Source organism: Ranitomeya imitator, chromosome 9 (assembly GCF_032444005.1).
Source record: "Ranitomeya imitator isolate aRanImi1 chromosome 9, aRanImi1.pri, whole genome shotgun sequence".
Lineage (NCBI taxonomy): Eukaryota > Metazoa > Chordata > Amphibia > Anura > Dendrobatidae > Ranitomeya > Ranitomeya imitator.
The window spans coordinates 27,026,494-27,049,776 of record NC_091290.1 but is presented as its reverse complement, the minus strand read 5'-3'; the positions used below and the strand labels follow the sequence as shown (position 1 = coordinate 27,049,776).

Below are 23,283 nucleotides of genomic sequence, written 5' to 3'. Positions count from 1 at the left end.
CCACACACCAACACACAGTATAAGCCCCCCACACAGTATAAGCCCACCCACACACAGTATAAACCCCCACACACAGTATAAGCCCCCACACACACAGTATAAGCCACCACACACACAGTATAAGCCCCCACACACACAGTATAAGCCCCCCCACACACAGTATAAGCCCCCACACACACAGTATAAGCCACCACACACACAGTATAAGCCCCCCCACACACAGTATAAGCCCCCACACACACAGTATAAGCCCCCACACACACAGTATAAGCCCCCCCACACACAGTATAAGCCCCCACACACACAGTATAAGCCACCACACACACAGTATAAGCCCCCACACACACAGTATAAGCCCCCACACACACAGTATAAGCCCCCACACACAGTATAAGCCCCCACACACACAGTATAAGCCCCCACACACACAGTATAAGCCCCCCCCACACACAGTATAAGCCCCCCCACACACAGTATAAGCCCCCCACACACAGTATAAGTCCCCCCCACACACAGTATAAGTCCCCCCCACACACAGTATAAGCCCCCACACACAGTATAAGCCCCCACACACAGTATAAGCCCCCACACACACAGTATAAGCCCACCCACACACACAGTATAAGCCCCCACACACACAGTATAAGCCCACCCACACACACAGTATAAGCCCCCACACACACAGTATAAACCCCCCCACACACAGTATAAGCCCTCACACACACAGTATAAGCCCCCACACACACAGTATAAGCCCCACACACACAGTATAAGCCCTCACACACACAGTATAAGCCCCCCACACACAGTATAAGCCCCCCCCCCACACAGTATTATCCCCCCACACACACAGTATAAGCCCCCCACACACACAGTATAAGCCCCCCACACACAGTATAAGCCCCCCACACACAGTATAAGCCCCCACACACAGTATAAGCCCCCACACACAGTATAAGCCCCCACACACAGTATAAGCCCCCACACACACAGTATAAGCCCCCACACACACAGTATAAGCCCCCACACACACAGTATAAGCCCCCACACACACACACACACAGTATAAGCCTCCACACACACAGTATAAGCCTCAATATACAGTATGAGCCCCTACACAGCTCCTATTATACAATATGAGCCCCCACACAGCCCCCTATAAACAGCATGAGCCCAAACACAGCACTTATATACAGTGTGACCACCACAAAGCCCTCTGAATATACAGTACGAGCCCCCTCATAGCCTCTCTCTCTCAAATATATATATATATATATATATATATATATGAGCCCCCACATGGCCTGCTATATACAGCATGAGCCCCCACATAGCATTGTACACAAAGTATGAACTCCCGCCCGCGTAGCTTATTATACAGTATGAGCCCCTGCATAGCCTCACTGTACACAGTATAAGCCCCTGCATAGTCTCCTATATACAGTATGAGCTCCCACAAAGCCTCGTAAATACATTATAAGCTCCCAAATTGTCTCCTATGTACAGTATGAGTGCCCGCATAGCCTCATATATACAGTATGAGTGCCCACACTGCTTCCTATACACAGTATGAATGCCCGCATAGCCTTCTATACATAGTATCAATGCCCGCATAGCCTCCTATACATAGTATGATTGCCCGCATAGCCTCCTATACATAGTATGAATGCCCGCATAGCCTCCTATACATAGTATGAATGCCCGCATAGCCTCCTATACATAGTATGAATGCCCGCATAGCCTCCTATACACAGTATGAATGCCCGCATAGCCTCCTATACATAGTATGAATGCCCGCATAGCCTCCTATACATAGTATCAATGCCCGCATAGCCTCCTATACATAGTATCAATGCCCGCATAGCCTTCTATACATAGTATCAATGCCCGCATAGCCTCCTATACATAGTATCAATGCCCGCATAGCCTCCTATACATAGTATCAATGCCCGCATAGCCTCCTATACATAGTATCAATGCCCGCATAGCCTCCTATACATAGTATGAATGCCCGCATAGCCTCCTATACATAGTATGAATGCCCACATAGCCTCCTATACATAGTATGAATGCCCGCATAGCCTCCTATACATAGTATGAATGCCCGCATAGCCTCCTATACATAGTATGAATGCCCGCATAGCCTCCTATACATAGTATGAATGCCCGCATAGCCTCCTATACATAGTATCAATGCCCGCATAGCCTCCTATACATAGTATGAATGCCCGCATAGCCTTCTATACATAGTATCAATGCCCGCATAGCCTCCTATAAATAGTATGAATGCCCGCATAGCCTCCTATACATAGTATGAATGCCCGCATAGCCTCCTATACATAGTATGAATGCCCGCATAGCCTCCTATACATAGTATGAATGCCCGCATAGCCTCCTATACATAGTATGAATGCCCGCATAGCCTCCTATACATAGTATGAATGCCCGCATAGCCTCCTATACATAGTATCAATGTCCGCATAGCCTCCTGTACATAGTATGAATGCCCGCATAGCCTCCTATACATAGTATCAATGCCCACAAGCCTCCTATATACAGTATCAATGCCCGCAAAGCTTCCTATATACAGTATGAATGCACGCATAGCCTCCTATATACAGTATGAGTGCCCACACAGCCTCCTATACACAGTATAAGCACCTGCATAGTCTCCTTTATACATTATGAGCTCTCACAATGCCTTGTAAATACATTATAAGCTCCCGCATAGCCTCCTATATATAGTATGAGTGCCCACATAGCCTCCTATACAGTATGAATGCCCGCATAGCCTCCTATATACAGTATGAGTGCCCACTCAGCCTCCTATACACAGTATGAGCCCCCGCATAGCCTGTTATATACATTATGAACCCCATATAGCCTCACTCGTATATAGTATAAGCCTCTACATAGCCTCCTATACACAATATGAACTGTCACATAGCCTCCTATATACAGTATGAGCCCCCACATAGCGCCTTATACAGTATGAGCCTCTGCATAGCCTCCTATATACCGTATGAGCCCTCACAGCCTCCTATGTATAGTATGAATGAGCCCCACATAGCATTTAATGTACAGAATGTGCCCCATGTAGCCTCTTATGTACAGCATGTCACACATATAGCCCCCATATACAATGAGCCCCCACATAGCCTCTTGTATGCAGCATGTACCCCACAGCCTCTTATATACAGCATGTGCTCCACATAGCCTCTTATATACAGCACGTGCCCCACATATGACCCGCATAGCTCCCGTATGTAGAGTATGACCCCCCATAACCTCCGTGTACAGCAGGAGCCTTACACAGCCTCTAATATACAGTATCAGCCCCAAATAACCTGTTACATAAACATCATGTACCCCACATAGCCACTTGTATATGCAGCATGTTCCCAATATAGCCACTTATATAAAGCATATGACCCACATAGCCCCCTATGTGAATTATGACCCCCCACATAGCCCTCCATGTAAAGTTTGACCCCCCATAGCCCTTCTATGTACAGTACGAGCCTCACATAGCCTGTTATATACAGCATGTGCCCCACATAGCCGCCACGACCTCGCTCCCGTTCCCTTTGCGCTCTGCTCTCTCCGGTGCAACATGGTGAAGTGACATTATCACAACTGCGGTATCACACACTGATTGGTGAAAGATGGAGGCAGCGGCGCCATCCTCACCAATGTATACACGGTTATCAGCATCCAGAGGATGCGGAGAGTGGTGACGGCGAGCAGCGGGGGATGGACGGCGGGTGTGGGAGGGCACGGTGCTGTTTCAGCCCCTTGGCTGTCACGGTGCGGAGCCGCTGAAACAGCCCGAGGGCTGGATGTGGCCCGCGGACCCCAATGTGCCCCACGGACCCCAATGTGCCCCATGGGCCCCAATGTGCCCAGGTCTGGACTAGAGAATAACACATAATAAATGTGAAACCAGCTGATAGGCGGAGGTGCTCTATAAGCTCTGATGCCAAATCACTTGTTTCAAGCTCCAAAACATGCAAGGAATGCTGGGAGTTGTAGTGACGCATCACTCGCCAATCAGCCGGAGGTTGCCGTCCTCGGACACAGACTATACAGAGTCACATAGTTTCCGACACACAAAATAGACGGCGGTCGCCTTGAAAACAAGTTTGTGCTGTTGGATTTTTGATGTCTATTGTATGAAGTGACAGACGAGATGATATGAGACAGCTGGCAGCAGATCGCAGAAACGACACATTCCAGGAATATCGCCGAGGAGCGGCCCGACATCACACCAGCGCAGAGCATCAATCGCGCGGCCCTGGACGGACGCCCGGCGCTCAGCTGACTCCTCTAATGTACAATTATGAAAAAAAACCTCACTAGAAGCGCCGAGGAACGGGTCACCGACACTGCGCAGAACGAGGAATGTGAGTGACAGACATCGTCAGCCCCACACGGGACATCACCCAACTCTACCAGACACCTGAACGGTAAATCCTCCTAATTATATAAGGATATGTCCCCGGCTCCCTGCATGATCGCTGCACGAGGACAGCAGCCCAGGAGACCAGGGTGACAACCGGGACCACCAGCAGAATAGTGAGCGCAGCTCTGGAGTATAATACAGGATGTAACTCAGGATCAGTAATGTATGTACACAGTGACTGCACCAGCAGAATAGTGAGTGCAGCTCTGGAGTATAATACAGGATGTAACTCAGGATCAGTAATGTAATGTGTGTACACAGTGACTGCACCAGCAGAATAGTGAGTGCAGCTCTGGAGTATAATACAGGATGTAACTCAGGATCAGTAATGTAATGTATGTACACAGTGACTGCACCAGCAGAATAGTGAGTGCAGCTCTGGAGTATAATGCTGGATGTAACTCAGGATCAGTAATGTAATGTGTGTACATAGTGACTGCACCAGCAGAATAGTGAGTGCAGCTCTGGAGTATAATACAGGATGTAACTCAGGATCAGTAATGTAATGTATGTACACAGTGACTGCACCAGCAGAATAGTGAGTGCAGCTCTGGAGTATAATACAGGATGTAGCTCAGGATCAGTAATGTAATGTATGTACACAGTGACTGCACCAGCAGAATAGTGAGTGCAGCTCTGGAGTATAATACACGATGTAACTCAGGATCAGTAATGTAATGTATGTACACAGTGACTGCACCAGCAGAATAGTGAGTGCAGCTCTGGAGTATAATACAGGATGTAACTCAGGATCAGTAATGTAATGTATGTACACAGTGACTGCACCAGCAGAATAGTGAGTGCAGCTCTGGAGTATAATACAGGTGGTAACTCAGGATCAGTAATGTAATGTATGTACACAGTGACTGCACCAGCAGAATAGTGAGTGCAGCTCTGGAGTATAATACAGGATGTAACTCAGGATCAGTAATGTAATGTATGTACACAGTGACTGCACCAGCAGAATAGTGAGTGCAGCTCTGGAGTATAATACAGGTGGTAACTCAGGATCAGTAATGTAATGTATGTACACAGTGACTGCACCAGCAGAATAGTGAGTGCAGCTCTGGAGTATAATACAGGATGTTACTCAGGATCAGTAATGTAATGTATGTACACAGTGACTGCACCAGCAGAATAGTGAGTGCAGCTCTGGAGTATAATACAGGTGGTAACTCAGGATCAGTAATGTAATGTATGTACACAGTGACTGCACCAGCAGAATAGTGAGTGCAGCTCTGGAGTATAATACAGGATGTAACTCAGGATCAGTAATGAAATGTATGTACACAGTGACTGCACCAGCAGAATAGTGAGTGCAGCTCTGGAGTATAATACAGGATGTAACTCAGGATCAGTAATGTAATGTATGTACACAGTGACTCCACCAGCAGAATAGTGAGTGCAGCTCTGGAGTATAATACAGGATGTAACTCAGGATCAGTAATGTAATGTATGTACACAGTGACTGCACCAGCAGAATAGTGAGCGCAGCTCTGGAGTATAATACAGGATGTAACTCAGGATCAGTAATGTAATGTATGTACACAGTGACTGCACCAGCAGAATAGTGAGTGCAGCTCTGGGGTATAATACAGGATGTAACTCAGGATCAGTAATGTATGTACACAGTGACTGCACCAGCAGAATAGTGAGCGCAGCTCTGGAGTATAATACAGGATATAACTCAGGATCAGTAATGTAATGTATGTACACAGTGACTGTACCAGCAGAATAGTGAGTGCAGCTCTGGAGTATAATACAGGATGTAACTCAGGATCAGTAATGTAATGTATGTACACAGCGACTGCACCAGCAGAATAGTGAGTGCAGCTCTGGAGCATAATACAGGATGTAACTCAGGATCAGTAATGTACGTACACAGTGACTGCACCAGCAGAATAGTGAGTGCAGCTCTGGGGTATAATGCAGGATGTAACTCAGGATCAGTAATGTAATGTATGTACACAGTGACTGCACCAGCAGAATAGTGAGTGCAGCTCTGGAGTATAATACAGGGTGTAACTCAGGATCAGTAATGTAATGTACACAGTGACTGCACCAGCAGAATAGTGAGCGTAGCTCTGGGGTATAATACAGGATGCAGCTCAGGATCAGTAATGTATGTACACAGCAACTGTTCCAGCAGAATAGTGAGCACAGCTCTGGGGTATAATACAGGATGTAACTCAGGATCAGTAATAATAATAATAATAATATTGTATGTACACAGCAACTGCTCCAGCAGAACAGTGAGTGCAGCTCTGGGGTATAATACAGGATGTAACTCAGGATCAGTACAGGATCAGTAATGTAATGTATGTACACAGCAACTGCTCCAGCAGAATAGTGAGCGCAGCTCTGGGGTATAATACAGGATGTAACTCAAGATCAGTACAGGATCAGTAATGTAATGTATGCACTCAGTGACTGCACCAGCAGAATAGTGAGTGCAGCTCTGAAGTATAATACAGGATGTAACTCAGGATCAGTACAGGATCAGTAATGTATGTACACAGTGACTGCACCAGCAGAATAGTGAGTGCAGCTCTGGAGTATAATACAGGTTGTAACTCCAGGATCAGTAATGTAATGTATGTACACAGTGACTGCACCAGCAGAATAGTGAGTACAGCTCTGGGGTATAATACAGGGTGTAACTCAGGATCAGTAATGTAATGTATGTACACAGTGACTGCACCAGCAGAATAGTGAGTACAGCTCTGGGGTATAATACAGGGTGTAACTCAGGATCAGTAATGTATGTACACAGTGACTGCACCAGCAGAATCGTGAGTGCAGCTCTGGGGTATAATACAGGATGTAACTCAGGATCAGTAATGTATGTACACAGTGACTGCACCAGCAGAATAGTGAGTACAGCTCTGGAGTATAATACAGGTTGTAACTCCAGGATCAGTAATGTAATGTATGTACACAGCGACTGTACCAGCAGAATAGTGAGTACAGCTCTGGGGTATAATACAGGGTGTAACTCAGGATCAGTAATGTATGTACACAGTGACTGCACCAGCAGAATCGTGAGTGCAGCTCTGGGGTATAATACAGGATGTAACTCAGGATCAGTAATGTATGTACACAGTGACTGCACCAGCAGAATAGTGAGTACAGCTCTGGAGTATAATACAGGTTGTAACTCCAGGATCAGTAATGTAATGTATGTACACAGTGACTCTGCTGTTTAAATGGAGGTTGTCAACCCCAAAACGCAAATGAAACCACTTATCCAGTAATATATGGGTCTACTCTTGGCCCCTGTATAAATCATACCTGCAGTACAGGTTTCAATACTTCAGTTTTACGTAACCTCATCTTATTCCACACACGAATGAGGCTCCTTGAATGGCACTGACTGAACTAGATTACGGTATCCGGCCGTGCACGATCGCTGCAGGAACCCAGCAAGCACAAGCGCACACAGCGTCAGTGAGGGTGTACTCCATCCCCCTTCTCTTGTGTGCACCCTGCCTGTTACTGTGAGCAGCAAGCGGCCGCTGCAGACAAGAGGAGCTGATGACAGCGTACCTGCACGGACACGGTGTGCTCACTGGAGTCACTGTCTGCACGCACACGCAAGGTCAGGGATTCTAGTCAAGCAGCGCTCACTTGAGGCAAGCGAGATCTGTTAATCAAGCTACGGTGAAATGTAGATAACTCTAATTGTGGGGGAGGGGAGGAACCAAGAGTGAACCTGAGCTCCCTCGCATAAGAAATAGAACCATTTCTATGTAAAATTAAAGTAGTGAAATCTACAACACAAGGGTGATTTTTATAGGGGCCAAGTCCCCTACATGACTTTAAGTGGTTCCATTTGAGCTTTGGGGTGACAGACAGCCTTTAAGTAACTTAACGGGGTATTCCAATCTCCAACATACTATCCCAACATGTATTAGGTGTAATAATAACAATACTAGCGAACACCTCCCAATTAGAAATCCAGTGTAGTTCTTCTGGTTAGCTATGTCTCGTTCCTCGTATGCAGGCATTGTAGGACCTTAAGTATCAATGGTTACGTCCATTAGCAACTAGCTAATTGTTACTATATCACTGGTTGTAACCTTGGATAACTAAGGTATTGCAATGCCTGAACATGAAGACATAGCTAATCAGAAGAACTATACAACATTTCAAATTGCAGGTATTTACTAATTTTATTATTAATTACACAGACTTCATATTGGCATGAGATTTTGGAGATGGGAATACCCTTTCATTGTACATATAAACTATAAGACAATGCTCTGAGGAAGATGTGGAAGCAGAATATCAATACGATTACTACAGATCATCCATTCTGCATCATCACTGTTCTTTATAGAAATCCGTGTGAAAGTAAAATTACCTTTTCGGTTTCCAGTATTTTGTTCTCGAATATATAGGAGATGCAATTTCGCACAACTTCCAGCCTCCGGGCGCTGTTGAACACGGTGCTGGATTTGTCCACTATGGAGACTGAGCAAAGAGAGAAAGTCAGGGAGCAATAATGAAAGCTGCGGGACGACATGGCGGGACACAAGCGGAGGGATTACGGTGCATTGTGAGAGCCGGTAACCAGAACACACAGAGAGACCAGAGCTCGGACAATACTACCCATCTGTGCCCCAGAAATGCCAAGTGGCTCGAAACGCGCTGGTGTGGCTTCTCCTAAATGACAACGCTGCAAAATCAGTGACGTTTTGTCCCTTTACACCACTTTGCAGGCGCCGATAACCCATCGCCCCGTATAATGGCGCTCGGTGACCGGCATCTCCTGTGCGCTGGTGCCGAGGAGGTTAGCAGCAGTAGACTTACAGGCCCGGTATGTAGTTCGTTAGGATTTTATGGTTCCCTGTTAATGACTCCTGGGAGCCAAACCACAAACCTCAGTATAAAGCAGAGGAGCTCCCCGCTTCTGAGCGTCTCGTAGAGGAGAGGGAATTACAGCCCGCGGCCTGACGGACGACGCTCCGAGCGCTGCCAACCAGTCCTGGACACGTTTACGGCACACATGAACCGGCCGTACGGGATCGCTTGTCCTTAATCCGACTGGACATTTATTATATGACAGGCATTTTTTTATGCTTCTATTCTTTGCAATTATTAAGCGGTTATTCCCCATCCATAGAGGTGGGCGCTTCGGCTTCCTCCGGCAATCCCATAGACAATGAATGGCGTTTGTATGTGCACCTCCGCTCCATTCGAGGCTGTGCAAAGCCACCCAAAGTTTCCCGGATCCTGCGCCCAATTTTGAGGTATCGCTTCATATTTTGTGGATAACCCCTTTTTACCGTCAGTGAAATGGAACAGATCGGTTATATTCAGAGGCTAAAAAGCTGCACAACCTACTGCCTGGGATAGCTTGTAGCCAGTGTAGACAATCATAGACGCACTTCAGGAGGATACATTTTACCTGCACTGGTACACTGTAACAAAATATCAGCCCAGGAGAGTGATCTCTGCAGCTGAGAAATGATTCCAAGACCAGATAGTGGGAAGCACTCACCAACGGGGGAACCTGCAGGAACGATGCACCTTTTCTCCATCCGAGCCGCCAGCGTGGAGCTCTGGTTTTTACTGACTCCCTCTTGGATTAGATCCTGGACTTTGAGGTCGTTGATCTTCGGGAAGGGCAGGACGTGGACTCGCAAGTGGGATCCCTCCGTCGGTCTTGGGACTTTCTGGAATGCCATGTGGGGGTTTGGGTTCTCCTGCGGAAAAGCGTAAAGGCATGTCCATCATTACTGGAGTGGATGCTGAATCTCCTACCACGGGGCATCCGCAACAGATGTCAGAAGCCGGGGACCGCCGTCACAAGCCGGGGACCGCCGTCACAAGCCGGGGACCGCCGTCACAAGCCGGGGACCGCCGTCGCAAGCCGGGGACCGCCGTCGTACTAACCACTGAGTCACCCTGCTCCCTATATACAGTACTAACCACTGAGTCGCCGTGCTCCCTATATACAGTACTAACCACTGAGTCACAAGCGAGGACCGCCATCACAAGCGAGGACCGCCGTCACAAGCGAGGACCGCAGTCACAAGCCGAGGACCGCCGTCGTACTAACCACTGAGTCACCCTGCTCCCTATATACAGTACTAACCACTGAGTCGCCGTGCTCCCTATATACAATACAGTACTAACCACTGAGTCACAAGCGAGGACCGCCGTCACAAGCGAGGACCGCCGTCACAAGCGAGGACCGCCATCACAAGCCGAGGACAGAACAGATATTAAAAGGAAAGAACAGATATCAGAAGCCGAGGACCACTAGAAGAAGCCGAGGACCACCACAAAAGGTTTATTACATTTTTTTAAAGGACGTTTTCTCTGCCCAATCATCATAAACGGAGCACGTAGCCTCATAGGGGATAAAGGCCCAATAACAACAGCACACGAACATTCAGCTCATGTGTTTCCACTGGTTGCCGACTATCTCCCCTGAAAACATAAGGATCGGGACGATGAGATTCCATCTACCGGAAGGGATTTGGGAGACCCCCATATATATCAGATAGTCGGATTTTGGACTGTAATAAGACGTGACTAATGAATGTCCCAGCAAGTTCTGCAGATCCTGCCAGTCGCGTTTCTTAGATTTACTGCTTCCGATATTGTAGGGCAATAGTCTGAATATTTCTGCACAGATAATAAAGGCAATGGATGATTTATGGCTCAGGGTCTGACTAGCATCCATTACGGAGTGCAGTGTATGAAGGACGCGGGGAGCTCGGCTCTCACAGATCAGAACATTCCTGAGAAGTAAAACAAACACTCGGTTACTGGTCTGCGCTGTATATGTTGATGTATTCGTAATGGCTGGATTGTGCGGGGATTAACAAGCACTCGGACACATCCGGCCAGAAGCCAAAAATGGCACTAAACAAAAAAAAAAAAAAAAAGGATGACGGTTGGGCGCATCGAAACAAGTATCACGCGGTGCGGTAAAGGGTGAAAATGGCAAAAATTGCCATCTGAGAGCTGGCAGGGAGAGGGGCTTATAAGATCTTTCCAGCCCCTGCCCGCCACTTTGTGGATACAATTGTGGCACCGGTAATAGAAAGCAAAGGAGATGGGATTCTTACATTTTTGAAGAGTTGCTCCGCTAGCTCCTTCACTCGCTTCAGCGTCTCCTGAGCGTTGCAGTTTTCTTCTTCTTTAATTCTTTCCACTTCGAAGGAAACCAACTGCGCAAAAAAGACGAGACTCGAGAATTCAGAGACGGCAGCGACACATCACAGGTCGTATATCGAGGCACAATAATGGCTGCACCCTACAGGAAGATGCTGCCGAGAGTTTATATAGACGTAGAGTAGTGACCACCATCGAGGAGAATAGATTCAGTAGCACTCCGCTCTTTCGTTTTTTTATTTATCCTGTCACTAGTCCCACACTATAGATTTACAGGATGAATCTAGATGTAAAGTGGAATAACTATTTTTTTTTCTTATTGATCTAGAACCAGATCTGATATTGCAGTCACATCCAGAGCGGCATTCTTAATTCTGCTGGTTTCATATTCGTTCTGCAGAGCTTGACGTTTCGTGTCCACATAAAACATTGTGTTGTGGTCTAATGTGCAAAATATACTGTCACATGCAAAGCTGTGCCGTACAGTATGCAATTCGGGATGGTGTGTCGATCTGAATGCAGCTTTGAATGTAACTGGAGTATAAGGGTATTTATAGGAGAAAATAAAACAGGAGTGCCTCTTTAATGGCACCCTCCACTCTTACATACAGTGCACTTATTTCCATGTAACGCAGACTCTATTTTGATTCTTAGCTTTCATCCTGCATTTTCTTCCTCCATACTGTGCTATAAGTCCAATGAGGCATCAGTACCGGATCACATGGGCAGACAGGCTAGTACCATCTCTGCCTGCTGTGGTACCAGTGTGACTATCCCCTCCTCTCCTATATAAGCGAACATATTATAGGTATACAGTCCGGGAGGCTGAAATGATGTTCAATACTATACCTGTGTGACAGGAGCTGTAAAATCATCATGATTATGTGTGATAAAAGTCTCTGCATTCTCCCCCTGGAGAACTTCAGGCCATGGAATTTCATCATACTCGCAGTCCTGGTGACGGAGATGGTGATCTCCTGTAAAGAGCATAAAGCTATTTAATTCCCAGGGGGTTGTGATGAGATCAGGTAAACCAACTAAAGAGAACGAATCCTTGAATTTCCAGATAGCAACGTACTAAATATGGTAACACAAATATTGCTTTACGTAGACCTGTTTTTATCTGTAAATTCATGGATTCCTTTTCTTTAGTTGGGCTGCATGAGCTCATGGTAACCACATGGGAATTATATGTCTTTCGTGTTCTCTACAGGGGGTCACCATCTTAGTAAAAAAAAAACTGTACTCCTGAAATTCTACACAAAGGAAACTTAGCAGCTCCTATCACAAATAATGATGATGACTGCACAGCTCCTGTCATACAGTTACAATGCAGATCATCACTTTGGCCTCCCAGACTATATACCTATAACATATTCGCTTATTTGGAAGAATATAGAGGAGAGGATGATCACACTGGTACCAGAGCAGCCAGAGATGGGACTGACCCTATCTGCCTATGTGATGCATTATGGAATTGATAGAGCATGGAGGAATAAGATGCAGAATGACAGCTAGGAATCAAGATAGAGTTTGACCTACATGGAAATAAGTGCACACTATATAAGGAAAGTGCATGGCAAGTGCACTCAAAAACTTTCGAGTATTTCTTAAAATACCCTTATACTCCGGTTACATCCAAAGCTGCACTCAGACTGAGAATCCATCTCGAATCCCATGCTGTACTGCACAGCTTTGTGTGTGACAGTATATTTTGCACACTGGAGCACAACGGAAATTGCATTGTTCACAAAATGTGAAGTTTTGCAGAACAAATATGAAATCTACAGAATTGTGAATGCAGCTCTGGATGTGATGGAGTATAAGACCTGGTTCAAGATCAAATGAAGAAAGAAAAAAAAACGTCACCTTTACATCTAAATGTCCTTGCAGCCAATATTTAGTCCCATAAAGCGATAACAGAGGTGCTCTGGGCGGCTGCGGTGGTCAGGGCGGCCGCGGTGGTCAGGGCGGCTGCGGTGCCCTGGGCGGCTGCGGTGCTCAGGGCGGCTGCGGTGCTCAGGGCGGCCGTGGTCAGGGCGGCCGCGGTGCTCAGGGCGGCCGTGGTCAGGGCGGCCGCGGTGCTCAGGGCGGCCGCAGTGCTCAGGACGGCCGCGGTGCTCAGGACGGCCGCGGTGCTCAGGACGGCCGCGGTGCTCAGGGCGGCTGCGGTGCTCAGGGCGGCCGTGGTCAGGGCGGCCGCGGTGCTCAGGGCGGCCGTGGTCAGGGCGGCCGCGGTGCTCAGGGCGGCCGCGGTGCTCAGGACGGCCGCGGTGCTCAGGACGGCCGCGGTGCTCAGGACGGCCGCGGTGCTCAGGACGGCCGCGGTGCTCAGGGCGGCTGCGGTGCTCAGGGCGGCCGTGGTCAGGGCGGCTGCGGTGCCCTGGGCGGCTGCGGTGCTCAGGGCGGCCGCGGTGCTCAGGGCGGCCGCGGTGCTCAGGACGGCCGCGGTGCTCAGGGCGGCCGCGGTGTTTGGATATTGCTATGTACCACGCCTCCTCTACTTTTCTAGTCCATAAACAGTGGCAGCGGGCCACAGATTTTATTTGCTCAGGGCAAAAGGATTTCCAAAGTCATGCAGCTGTCAATAGGAGGTAAAAGAATCTGCTCGGAAAATATCCCAGCGACCGATTTGGAAACGCTTTCAGAAGCGATGGCGGCAAAGTTGGCGTCGCCAGAACCTCCTGAAACCAATTAGTAACAATTAAACATGAAAGACGCTAATGGAAATCAGTTCTATTAAGGAATTGCACTGAGCGGCCCAAGAACAACATCTAAAGCCGAGCGCGCCATTGTCATAGGCCCAGAAAAACAAGAGCGGCTTAAGGAAATTGTTTCCTTCTTGCTCCTAAAATACCAATTCCTCCACCCCCATAACATGGCCTCAGTGGATCACTTCTGCCAGCTTTACAATATACCTTTTATCAAAATGTCTGCTTGCTATCAATGAATCTGGACAGCTCTTATACTTCTCGTAGCTGTGGGCATCCATTCTAGAACATATTTTCCTGACCTGATACATTGCTGCAAAATGTAAGGTTAAAGAGAGACTTGGCAGGTCATGCGTTTAGTTCACGTAGGATTGCTCGGTCTGGAACACTGTAACAAACCCCGAGCTGTGAGAAGCATTAGGTCTGTATGGGTTCACAGAACAGGTCTGCTGCTGGATCTTTCAATTTACTTTGCTCCACTGCTGTGAAGTGGCAGCTGTCTTTATTGAGATGTGTTGCTGGATGATGTGGGCGATTTTCATACTTCTGGACACATTCAGACTAGACGTGTCCAGCCTCGCTCAATACACTTGCATGGAGCGAGGTCGTGCACGTCTAGTCTGCATGTGACCGCAGGTATGCAAACCTCATACTTGTGGTCATACGCCCTTCCTGCTCCCGATGCTGGAGAATCCTCAGTGTGCACAGTGTCACACCGTGGCTGCAGACTTGTACCCCAAGCCTGGGCAACGCTTTTAAGTGCTGCATACATGTGTGTTGGGGGGGAACTCATCTTACCTCATCAAACAGATCGCAGGTTCGGTACGGAGGTCCTCGGTCTGAGACAAAGCCGGCAAACGCCATCCCGTTTAGCACTTTAGTGAGGAAATCGTTCTCTATTAAACCGCGCTGCCCCAGAAAAGCCGCCTGCGGAGAGGGAGAGAAATCACGAGATAAGAATACCAGGGCGACATTGGTGCGGTATCATACAGAAATCGGGCTCCTGCAGCTACCAAATCCCTATAGACTCATGCACAAATTACTGCTCTCTGATCGTCACCATTGTTTACTGCTTATTGAGCATTTTTACTGCAGCTCGACTCGTTGTTTTGTAAAGTCACATGACTGTTCCCTCCGGTATTATTCCACTGGGGCGCGTGTAGGTAATGTGCTTCACCGGCAGGAGGGGGTCAAGTTCTCAGGATTTTACTGTGGACGGATCAGATCTTTTGTTTGTTTTTTCTGCATTTTTCTTAAATTCCAGTTTAATTTAACTTTATTGTTTTATGGATTATCGGAGGAACAACAGATGAAAGGAAATATCTGCAGATTATATTGAGGTTTGTTCTCTAGTGACAAAGATCCCTGTGGCTCTACACAGTAACAGACCATGAATCCGAGCGGCTTTACGCAGTGATAGAGACAAGTGGCTCTACACAATAGAGGCCAGAGATTCGAGTGGCTCTACACAATAATAGAGGCCAGAGATTCGAGTGGCTCTACAAAGTAATAGAGGCTATAGATCGAAGCAGCTCTGCACAATAATAGAGACCAGAGGCTCGAGTGGGTCTGCACAACAACTGAGACCAGAGATTCGAGTGGCTCTGCACAACAATAGAGACCAGAGATTCGAGTGGCTCTGCACAACAACGGAGACCAGAGATTGGAGTGGCTCTGCACAACAACTGAGACCAGAGATTGGAGTGGCTCTGCACAACAACTGAGACCAGAGATTGGAGTGGCTCTGCACAACAATAGAGACCAGAGATTCGAGTGGGTCTGCACAACAATAGAGACCAGAGCTTCGAGTGGCTCTGCACAACAATAGAGACCAGAGATTCGAGTTGCTCTGCACAACAACTGAGACCAGAGATTCGAGTGGGTCTGCACAACAATAGAGACCAGAGATTCGAGTGGCTCTGCACAACAATAGAGACCAGAGATTCGAGTGGCTCTGCACAACAACTGAGACCAGAGTTTCGAGTGGCTCTGCACAACAACTGAGACCAGAGATTGGAGTGGCTCTGCACAACAACTGAGACCAGAGATTGGAGTGGCTCTGCACAACAACTGAGACCAGAGATTCGAGTGGCTCTGCACAGTAATAGAGACCAGAGATTCGAGTGGCTCTGCAAAACAATAGAGACCAGAGATTCGAGTGGCTCTGCACAACAACTAAGACCAGAGATTCAAGTGGCTCTGCACAACAATAGAGACCAGAGATTCGAGTGGGTCTGCACTACAATAGAGACCAGAGATTCGAGTGGCTCTGCACAACAACTGAGACCAGAGATTGGAGTGGCTCTGCACAACAACTGAGACCAGAGATTCGAGTGGCTCTGCACAACAACTGAGACCAGAGATTGGAGTGGCTCTGCACAACAACTGAGACCAGAGATTGGAGTGGCTCTGCACAACAATAGAGACCAGAGATTCGAGTGGCTCTGCACAACAATAGAGACCAGAGATTCGAGTGGCTCTGCACAACAATAGAGACCAGAGATTTGAGTTGCTCTGCACAACAACTGAGACCAGAGATTCGAGTGGGTCTGCACAACAACTGAGACCAGAGATTCGAGTGGGTCTGCACAACAATAGAGACCAGAGATTCGAGTGGCTCTGCACAACAACTGAGACCAGAGATTGGAGTTGCTCTGCACAACAACTGAGATCAGAGATTCGAGTGGCTCTGCAAAACAATAGAGACCAGAGATTCGAGTGGCTCTGCACAACAACTGAGACCAGAGATTCAAGTGGCTCTGCACAACAATAGAGACCAGAGATTCGAGTGGGTCTGCACTACAATAGAGACCAGAGATTCGAGTGGCTCTGCACAACAACTGAGACCAGAGATTTGAGTGGCTCTGCACAACAACTGAGACCAGAGATTGGAGTGGCTCTGCACAACAACTGAGACCAGAGGTTCGAGTGGCTCTGCACAACAACTGAGACCAGAGATTGGAGTGGCTCTGCACAACGACTGAGACCAGAGATTCGAGTGGCTCTGCAAAACAATAGAGACCAGAGATTCGAGTGGCTCTGCACAACAACTGAGACCAGAGATTCAAGTGGCTCTGCACAACAATAGAGACCAGAGATTCGAGTGGGTCTGCACTACAATAGAGACCAGAGATTCGAGTGGCTCTGCACAACAACTGAGACCAGAGATTTGAGTGGCTCTGCACAACAACTGAGACCAGAGATTGGAGTGGCTCTGCACAACAACTGAGACCAGAGGTTCGAGTGGCTCTGCACAACAAGAGAGATCAGAGATTCGAGTGGCTCTGCAAAACAACTGAGACCAGAGATTGGAGTTGCTCTGCACAACAACAGAGACCAGAGGTTCGAGTGGCTCTGCACAACAACTGAGACCAGAGATTCGAGTGGCTCTGCACAACAACTGAGACCAGAGATTGGAGTTGCTCTGCACAACAATAGAGACCAGAGGTTCGAGTGGCTCTGCACAACAAGAGAGATCAGAGATTCGAGAGGCTCTGCACCACAACTGAGACCAGAGATTCGAGTGCCTCTGCACAATAATAGAGACCAGAGATTGGAGTGGCTCTGCACAACAATAGAGACCAGAGATTCAAGTGGCTCTGCACAATAATAGAGACCAGAGATTCGAGAGGCTATGCACAACAATTGAGACCAGAGGCTCAAGTGGCTCTGCACAACAATAGAGACCAGAGATTCAAGTGGCTCTGCACAATAATAGAGACCAGAGATTCGAGAGGCTCTGCACAACAATTGAGACCAGAGGCTCAAGTGGCTCTGCACAATAATAGAGACCAGAGCTTCGAGTGACTCTGCACAACAATTGAGACCAGAGATTCGAGTGGCTCTGCACAACAGAGACCAAAGATCCAAGCGGCTTTACACAGATCTTACTGGCTCTGACATAACTGCATCAAAGAAAATCACCAGAATTGTGAACGCAGCTCCGGAACTAACAAGTTTAGAAGAAGAGATGCATTTCATGCTCTGTGAAGTAAACAATACCCAGATTTATTGCGGCTACCTTATGGAAGTGTATGACCGGTTCTGCGTGTATCCTGATAAGCTGAAGGCAGGAACGGTATCCCTGAAATATTTGAGCAAACATTCTGAGGAAGACGGCGCGCACTTCTTTATCCTGAGGAGGGAGGAAGAAGTGTGAACGGCGGCTCTCAGCTAAAACACACTTATGATCATACATCTCGAATCACGCTATATAATCACCCGCGATTCTTACCAGCATTTTGATGTGGGACAGAGATGTGCGCAGCGGTGGGAAGGCGTGATCTGCCACCTCCAGATCTGGATGAAGAACCTAATGAGGCGGCGAAAAGGAGCAATTATAACACAAATCAGAAGGCAAATTTAGAAAAATAAAATTATAAATCTTGCAAATCATTATCTTCTAGTAAAAAGACATGCATGCTCCACTGAACAGACAGCGATATAAAGGGTTATATGTCTGACATTGGGGGGTCCCGCCACTGGGATCTGCACCTATCTAGATAACAGGATCTGGGAATAATGCACCCGAACCTGAACACATATTTGGGGGCAGATTTATGGACTTACTAGAGAGAGCGCCGTCTGCATCTGATGGAGCAGTGGTTCGGGCAGCTGTGACAGGTGGATACATTCAGGTATCTTTATGGTTCCTCCGTCCAGATCTGCTATGATCACATCGAGCTGGAAGAACAAAAGAAGTGACGATGTAACATCAACAGACCCGTATTCATGGCGGTAGCGTCAGCCGCGTGCCATCACAACCTCACACTAAATCATAAAGTGATCGACATATTATCCAGTGTCTGCAAGAAGGAACCAAACGATAAGAGGTATCAGCAACTGCGGTGATCCCGAAGATCAGGAGCAACAGCCAAGGAAGAAACTTCTCCTGTTCTTCGGTTATCTGTATTTCACCATTTGGTCCCATTTTCGTCAATTCCCACACATTGAAGGATCCTCCAAAAATGGAAGACCACCATAAAGAAACAGTCTCAACATAACAGACCGGTTTCACATATCTGACTCTCTCGGCCCAAGTATACTCCGGCCGTGGGTCTTGTGACTTGAACTCAACATCTTCGTAGGCGTTGAGATTGGGTCAGGAGACCAGCGTCCAACCTGTGCTCGGACAACGAAAGTCAGATGTGTAGAATCAGCCTAGAGGGAGTTTCAGATGCCGTGTCAGAGAGATTTCCAGACGACCGGGTGCCACAGGTACATTAATCTCCGGACTGCAGAACACTTAGGACGTTATTTTGTACTTTTTGCGGAATCCATTCCTTGGAGACAATGGCATTGGGCAATAAATTCAGAAAATTTTGGCACCTGCCTCTGAAGCCGCTCTCCTCGGCCAGATGATCGGATTCCACTCCTGGTGACACGGCTGGATGAAACCAGTTCTTAATGCATGCGAGACATATGGAAAGAATCACAAATTCTATGCCCCACTGCTACTATCCATATCAATACAACTTGTACACATAACGAGGGATCAGGTCTCGTAAATCAGCGGCAAACATGTGAAAAACACAAGTTATTTCAGGGATTTGTCCTCTCAGGACCGCCAGTTTCCCCTTATATTCTTCCAGCCACAGCCCTAAAAATGTAACTCCGGGTTAATTTTGCGGAGCAACCATCCAGGAAGAATCGGCGGTGACAAGATGAATGATCAGGCACGTCAAACATGAGGGGCGTTAAGAACAAGACAACATATATACAAAAGGGACTTGACATAGAGCGATAAATCCAGCTCTCGGCACCTGTCGTACAAGAAGCTTGCTGCCAGATGATGGCCGAGACTCCCGGCAATGCTCTGGATGAAACCAGTTTTCAATATATTTGCGAAGCACATGGAAGCAATGACTTCACTTACAGCACAGAGAGCGAGATATTTCATGTCGTTGCTACTAAATTAATCAGATAAAATAGTAAACGCCGCATATTTGAAATGCACTGGCATCTCTAATACAAATTACAAAAAAAACAACAAGATTAATGTTAACAGCCATATATACCAAGTACCCTAAGTGCCAAGAGGTGAAATATTTATAAAGAAAAAGAGCATAACCTATCTTCTGAAGACAAACATATTAGTTGTAGGCATTAGGTCTAATACAAATGGGAACAAAAAATGTTCATATATTTAAAATCTAGGCTGCTTGGAGTATTATGGCATTAATGAGCCAATAGAAGCTACTTCACCCCTGGACATTCAGAGTACTTTGAGACAAAAGTTCTAATTATGCAAAAAAAAAAAATCCACTCTTAAAATGAAAACAAATTTCAAAGATGGGCTTTACAGTAGACGATGAGTCTATACTACCTTGCTGGATAACACACAATTCACTAATATTTTCAGAATAACTACTTTTACAAGCGCTAGTGAGAGTATCCATGAACCTGAGGAAAATTTCAAAACCCGAGTACTTCACGGCCATCATAAGAATACTCTGGAGTGGTAAAATGTAAAATTCTTACCAGGTCATGGAGCTCAGAGCAGAAGACAGAATGAACTCCGATAATGAATGGAGTGGGGGAGCTGAGAACTTCAAGGAGTTGTGCTGGAAGGATGGGGATATAAGGATAGCTGCAAAATAAATAGAAGTGTTAGAAAAAGACAGAGGACATAGGACATGTTTAAAATAACATTCGATTCAGACAATTTTACTGTCAAGAAGGACATAGTAAAAATAAATGAGAATGTACAAATTGGGGATGGAGGAAGGAAAGAAAGAAAGAAAGAAGAGGAAGAAAGAAAAGAAGAGAAAAAGAAAGAAAGGAAGAAAAAGGAAGGGATATGGGAAAAGTGAGAGTGGTGAAAGCAGAAAGAACGGAAGGAAAGGAGGAAAGAAAAGAATACAAAAGGAAGATAAGCAATAGTAAAGGAAGAAGGAAAGAAATTAAAATAAGGGTATGTGCACACAGTCTTTTTGCTGAGTTTTCAGAGTACAAAGTCTCCAAATCTTCTCTTCCTGAAAAACTTGGAGTTTCTGCCCAGGAAGAGAAAAATGAAGGCAGAGGAAGAGGAAAAGGAAGGAAGAGAAAATGGAAGGAAGATAAAATGAAGGATGATTTAAAATAAATATAAATATATATATATATATATATATATATATATATATATATATATATATATATATATATAATGGAGACCATACAATAAGGGCTAATTTGAAAATTAGATTTCCAGTTTGTAAGTGCCAATAAAAAAATATGTAGAATAGAGAGTCCTCTAGGACTGGCTAACATGGTACCAAGATATTTATCTTTCCTGTAAGTGTCAATAGATTCTCCAGATAAGAAAAACATAAAAATGTCCACACATACCATTCACAATAATGAGAGTAAAGGTACCGTCACACTCAGCAACTTTACAACGAGAACGACAGCGATCCGTGACGTTGCAGCGTCCTGGATAGCGATCTCGTTGTGTTTGACACGCAGCAGTGATCTGGATCCCGCTGTGCCATCGCTGGTCGGAGCTAGAAGTCCAGAACTTTATTTGGTCGTCAGGGCGGCGTGTATCGTCGTGTTTGACATCAAAAGCAACGACGCCAGCAATGTTTTACATGGAGCGAACAACCAGCGAGAACTATAAGTGAGTCGCCGTTACGTCACTGGATCGCTCCTGCATCGTTCTGGAGTTCCTGTGTCTGACGTCTCTACAGCGACCTAAACAGCGACGCTCCAGCGATCGGCTCGTTGTCTATATCGCTGCAGCGTCGCTGAGTGTGACGGTACCTTAAGCTGCAATATTACAAACAGCCATGGACAGGTGTGGCGCCAATGTTCTCTAATGCGGTGCACCTATATTTAACCGCTGTCCCAGAGAGTCCATGACAACCTCCAACTTGTGATCCCACTGACAAAGTCGCGGACAGATCAGTGCGAGTTTCCTCCACCTTACCTATACTTTAAGGGGTACATTAGAGCCTCAAGTGCTCGGCAGGCGTCGCTGAGTCGCTGGAAACTGGAAGAATGGAAAAGGACTTTGTTTTCGGTCAACACCGCACAGAACAGGCCGAGAACATTCTGGATTCCTACAATAAAAATGTTAAAAAATTTTTTTTTTTTTAAATGAATAAATTCAAGTATCAACTCGTATGGATTTAAATAAAAAGCAGAATTCATTGTACAACATAGCGGAATATCTGTGTCACATTTGGCTTTGGAGACCCGGAGGAGATGATGGACACCCGGCGTCAATGCCAAGAAACCCCATCGGTTTCTTATTGTGTTTAACGTGAGTTTTGTAGAAGTCACTTTCCTGGAATCAGGTCTACGACAAACAAGATCATTGCATTATTGATGTTGCTTTAAGTTCTACAACTTTCTAATGACCATTTTCAGGATCTCTGCTTCCCGTCAGTGAATGGGAAGATTCTGGTTTAGATCCAGTGGCTGAAAATCTTTTCTGATCCAAAACGGAAAGCTACAAATGTATCAGATTGTATCTAGACGATTCTCCATTAGTTAAATCATCATAAAACACAAATCTTCTCCCATTCTGAGGGTTTGCTACAATGTATCGGTGTATTTATTACCTTATTACATGCATTTACTGACATTAAGTGGATCTTGATAGAGGCGAGAAGAGCGGCACATCAGAAAGTGGCAGAACTTTTCATGAAGTAACATCACAAAACTAAACAAACAAGATATATGACGTAGGGATAGGTGTTTTTCACGTGACTGCCGCAGAGATACAGGCATGGGGGTTGTGTTCCCTGCATGGTGAGGACACTGTTGACAGCTCAGCGAGATCTCTGGTTTTGATTTTCGAGAAATTCCACGAGTGGACCGCATTTGCAGGCAGAACCTCGTAACCTTCTGCCGACGAATGTAAAATGTAAAATATTTGAAGTGGAAAACAATTTGAGGATATTAATGTGATTCTCCCGCAGCTTCGGATCTGCTGATTCACAGCGGGCGGCGTTGTTGTCTGCGGTTATTGCAGGAGTGTAGTAACAGGACCGGCCC

At 46.4% G+C, this 23,283-nt stretch overlaps 1 protein-coding gene across 4 annotated transcripts in view; it reads right to left on the bottom strand.

Moving 5' to 3' along the window:
* The window catches only part of SBF2 (SET binding factor 2), a 254,030-nt gene that overhangs the window by 98,521 nt on the left and 132,226 nt on the right, over window positions 1–23,283 (bottom strand). For all 4 annotated transcript variants that reach the window (XM_069738854.1, XM_069738853.1, XM_069738856.1 and 1 more), the window contains exons 7-15: window positions 22,211–22,343; window positions 20,782–20,890; window positions 18,871–18,984; window positions 18,536–18,613; window positions 18,323–18,436; window positions 15,100–15,228; window positions 11,545–11,646; window positions 9,966–10,170; window positions 8,826–8,935 (exon numbers count right to left, since the gene is read on the bottom strand). In XM_069738854.1, coding sequence (XP_069594955.1) covers window positions 8,826–8,935; window positions 9,966–10,170; window positions 11,545–11,646; window positions 15,100–15,228; window positions 18,323–18,436; window positions 18,536–18,613; window positions 18,871–18,984; window positions 20,782–20,890; window positions 22,211–22,343 — 1,094 coding nt within the window. The remainder of the gene's footprint in view (window positions 1–8,825; window positions 8,936–9,965; window positions 10,171–11,544; window positions 11,647–15,099; window positions 15,229–18,322; window positions 18,437–18,535; window positions 18,614–18,870; window positions 18,985–20,781; window positions 20,891–22,210; window positions 22,344–23,283) is intronic.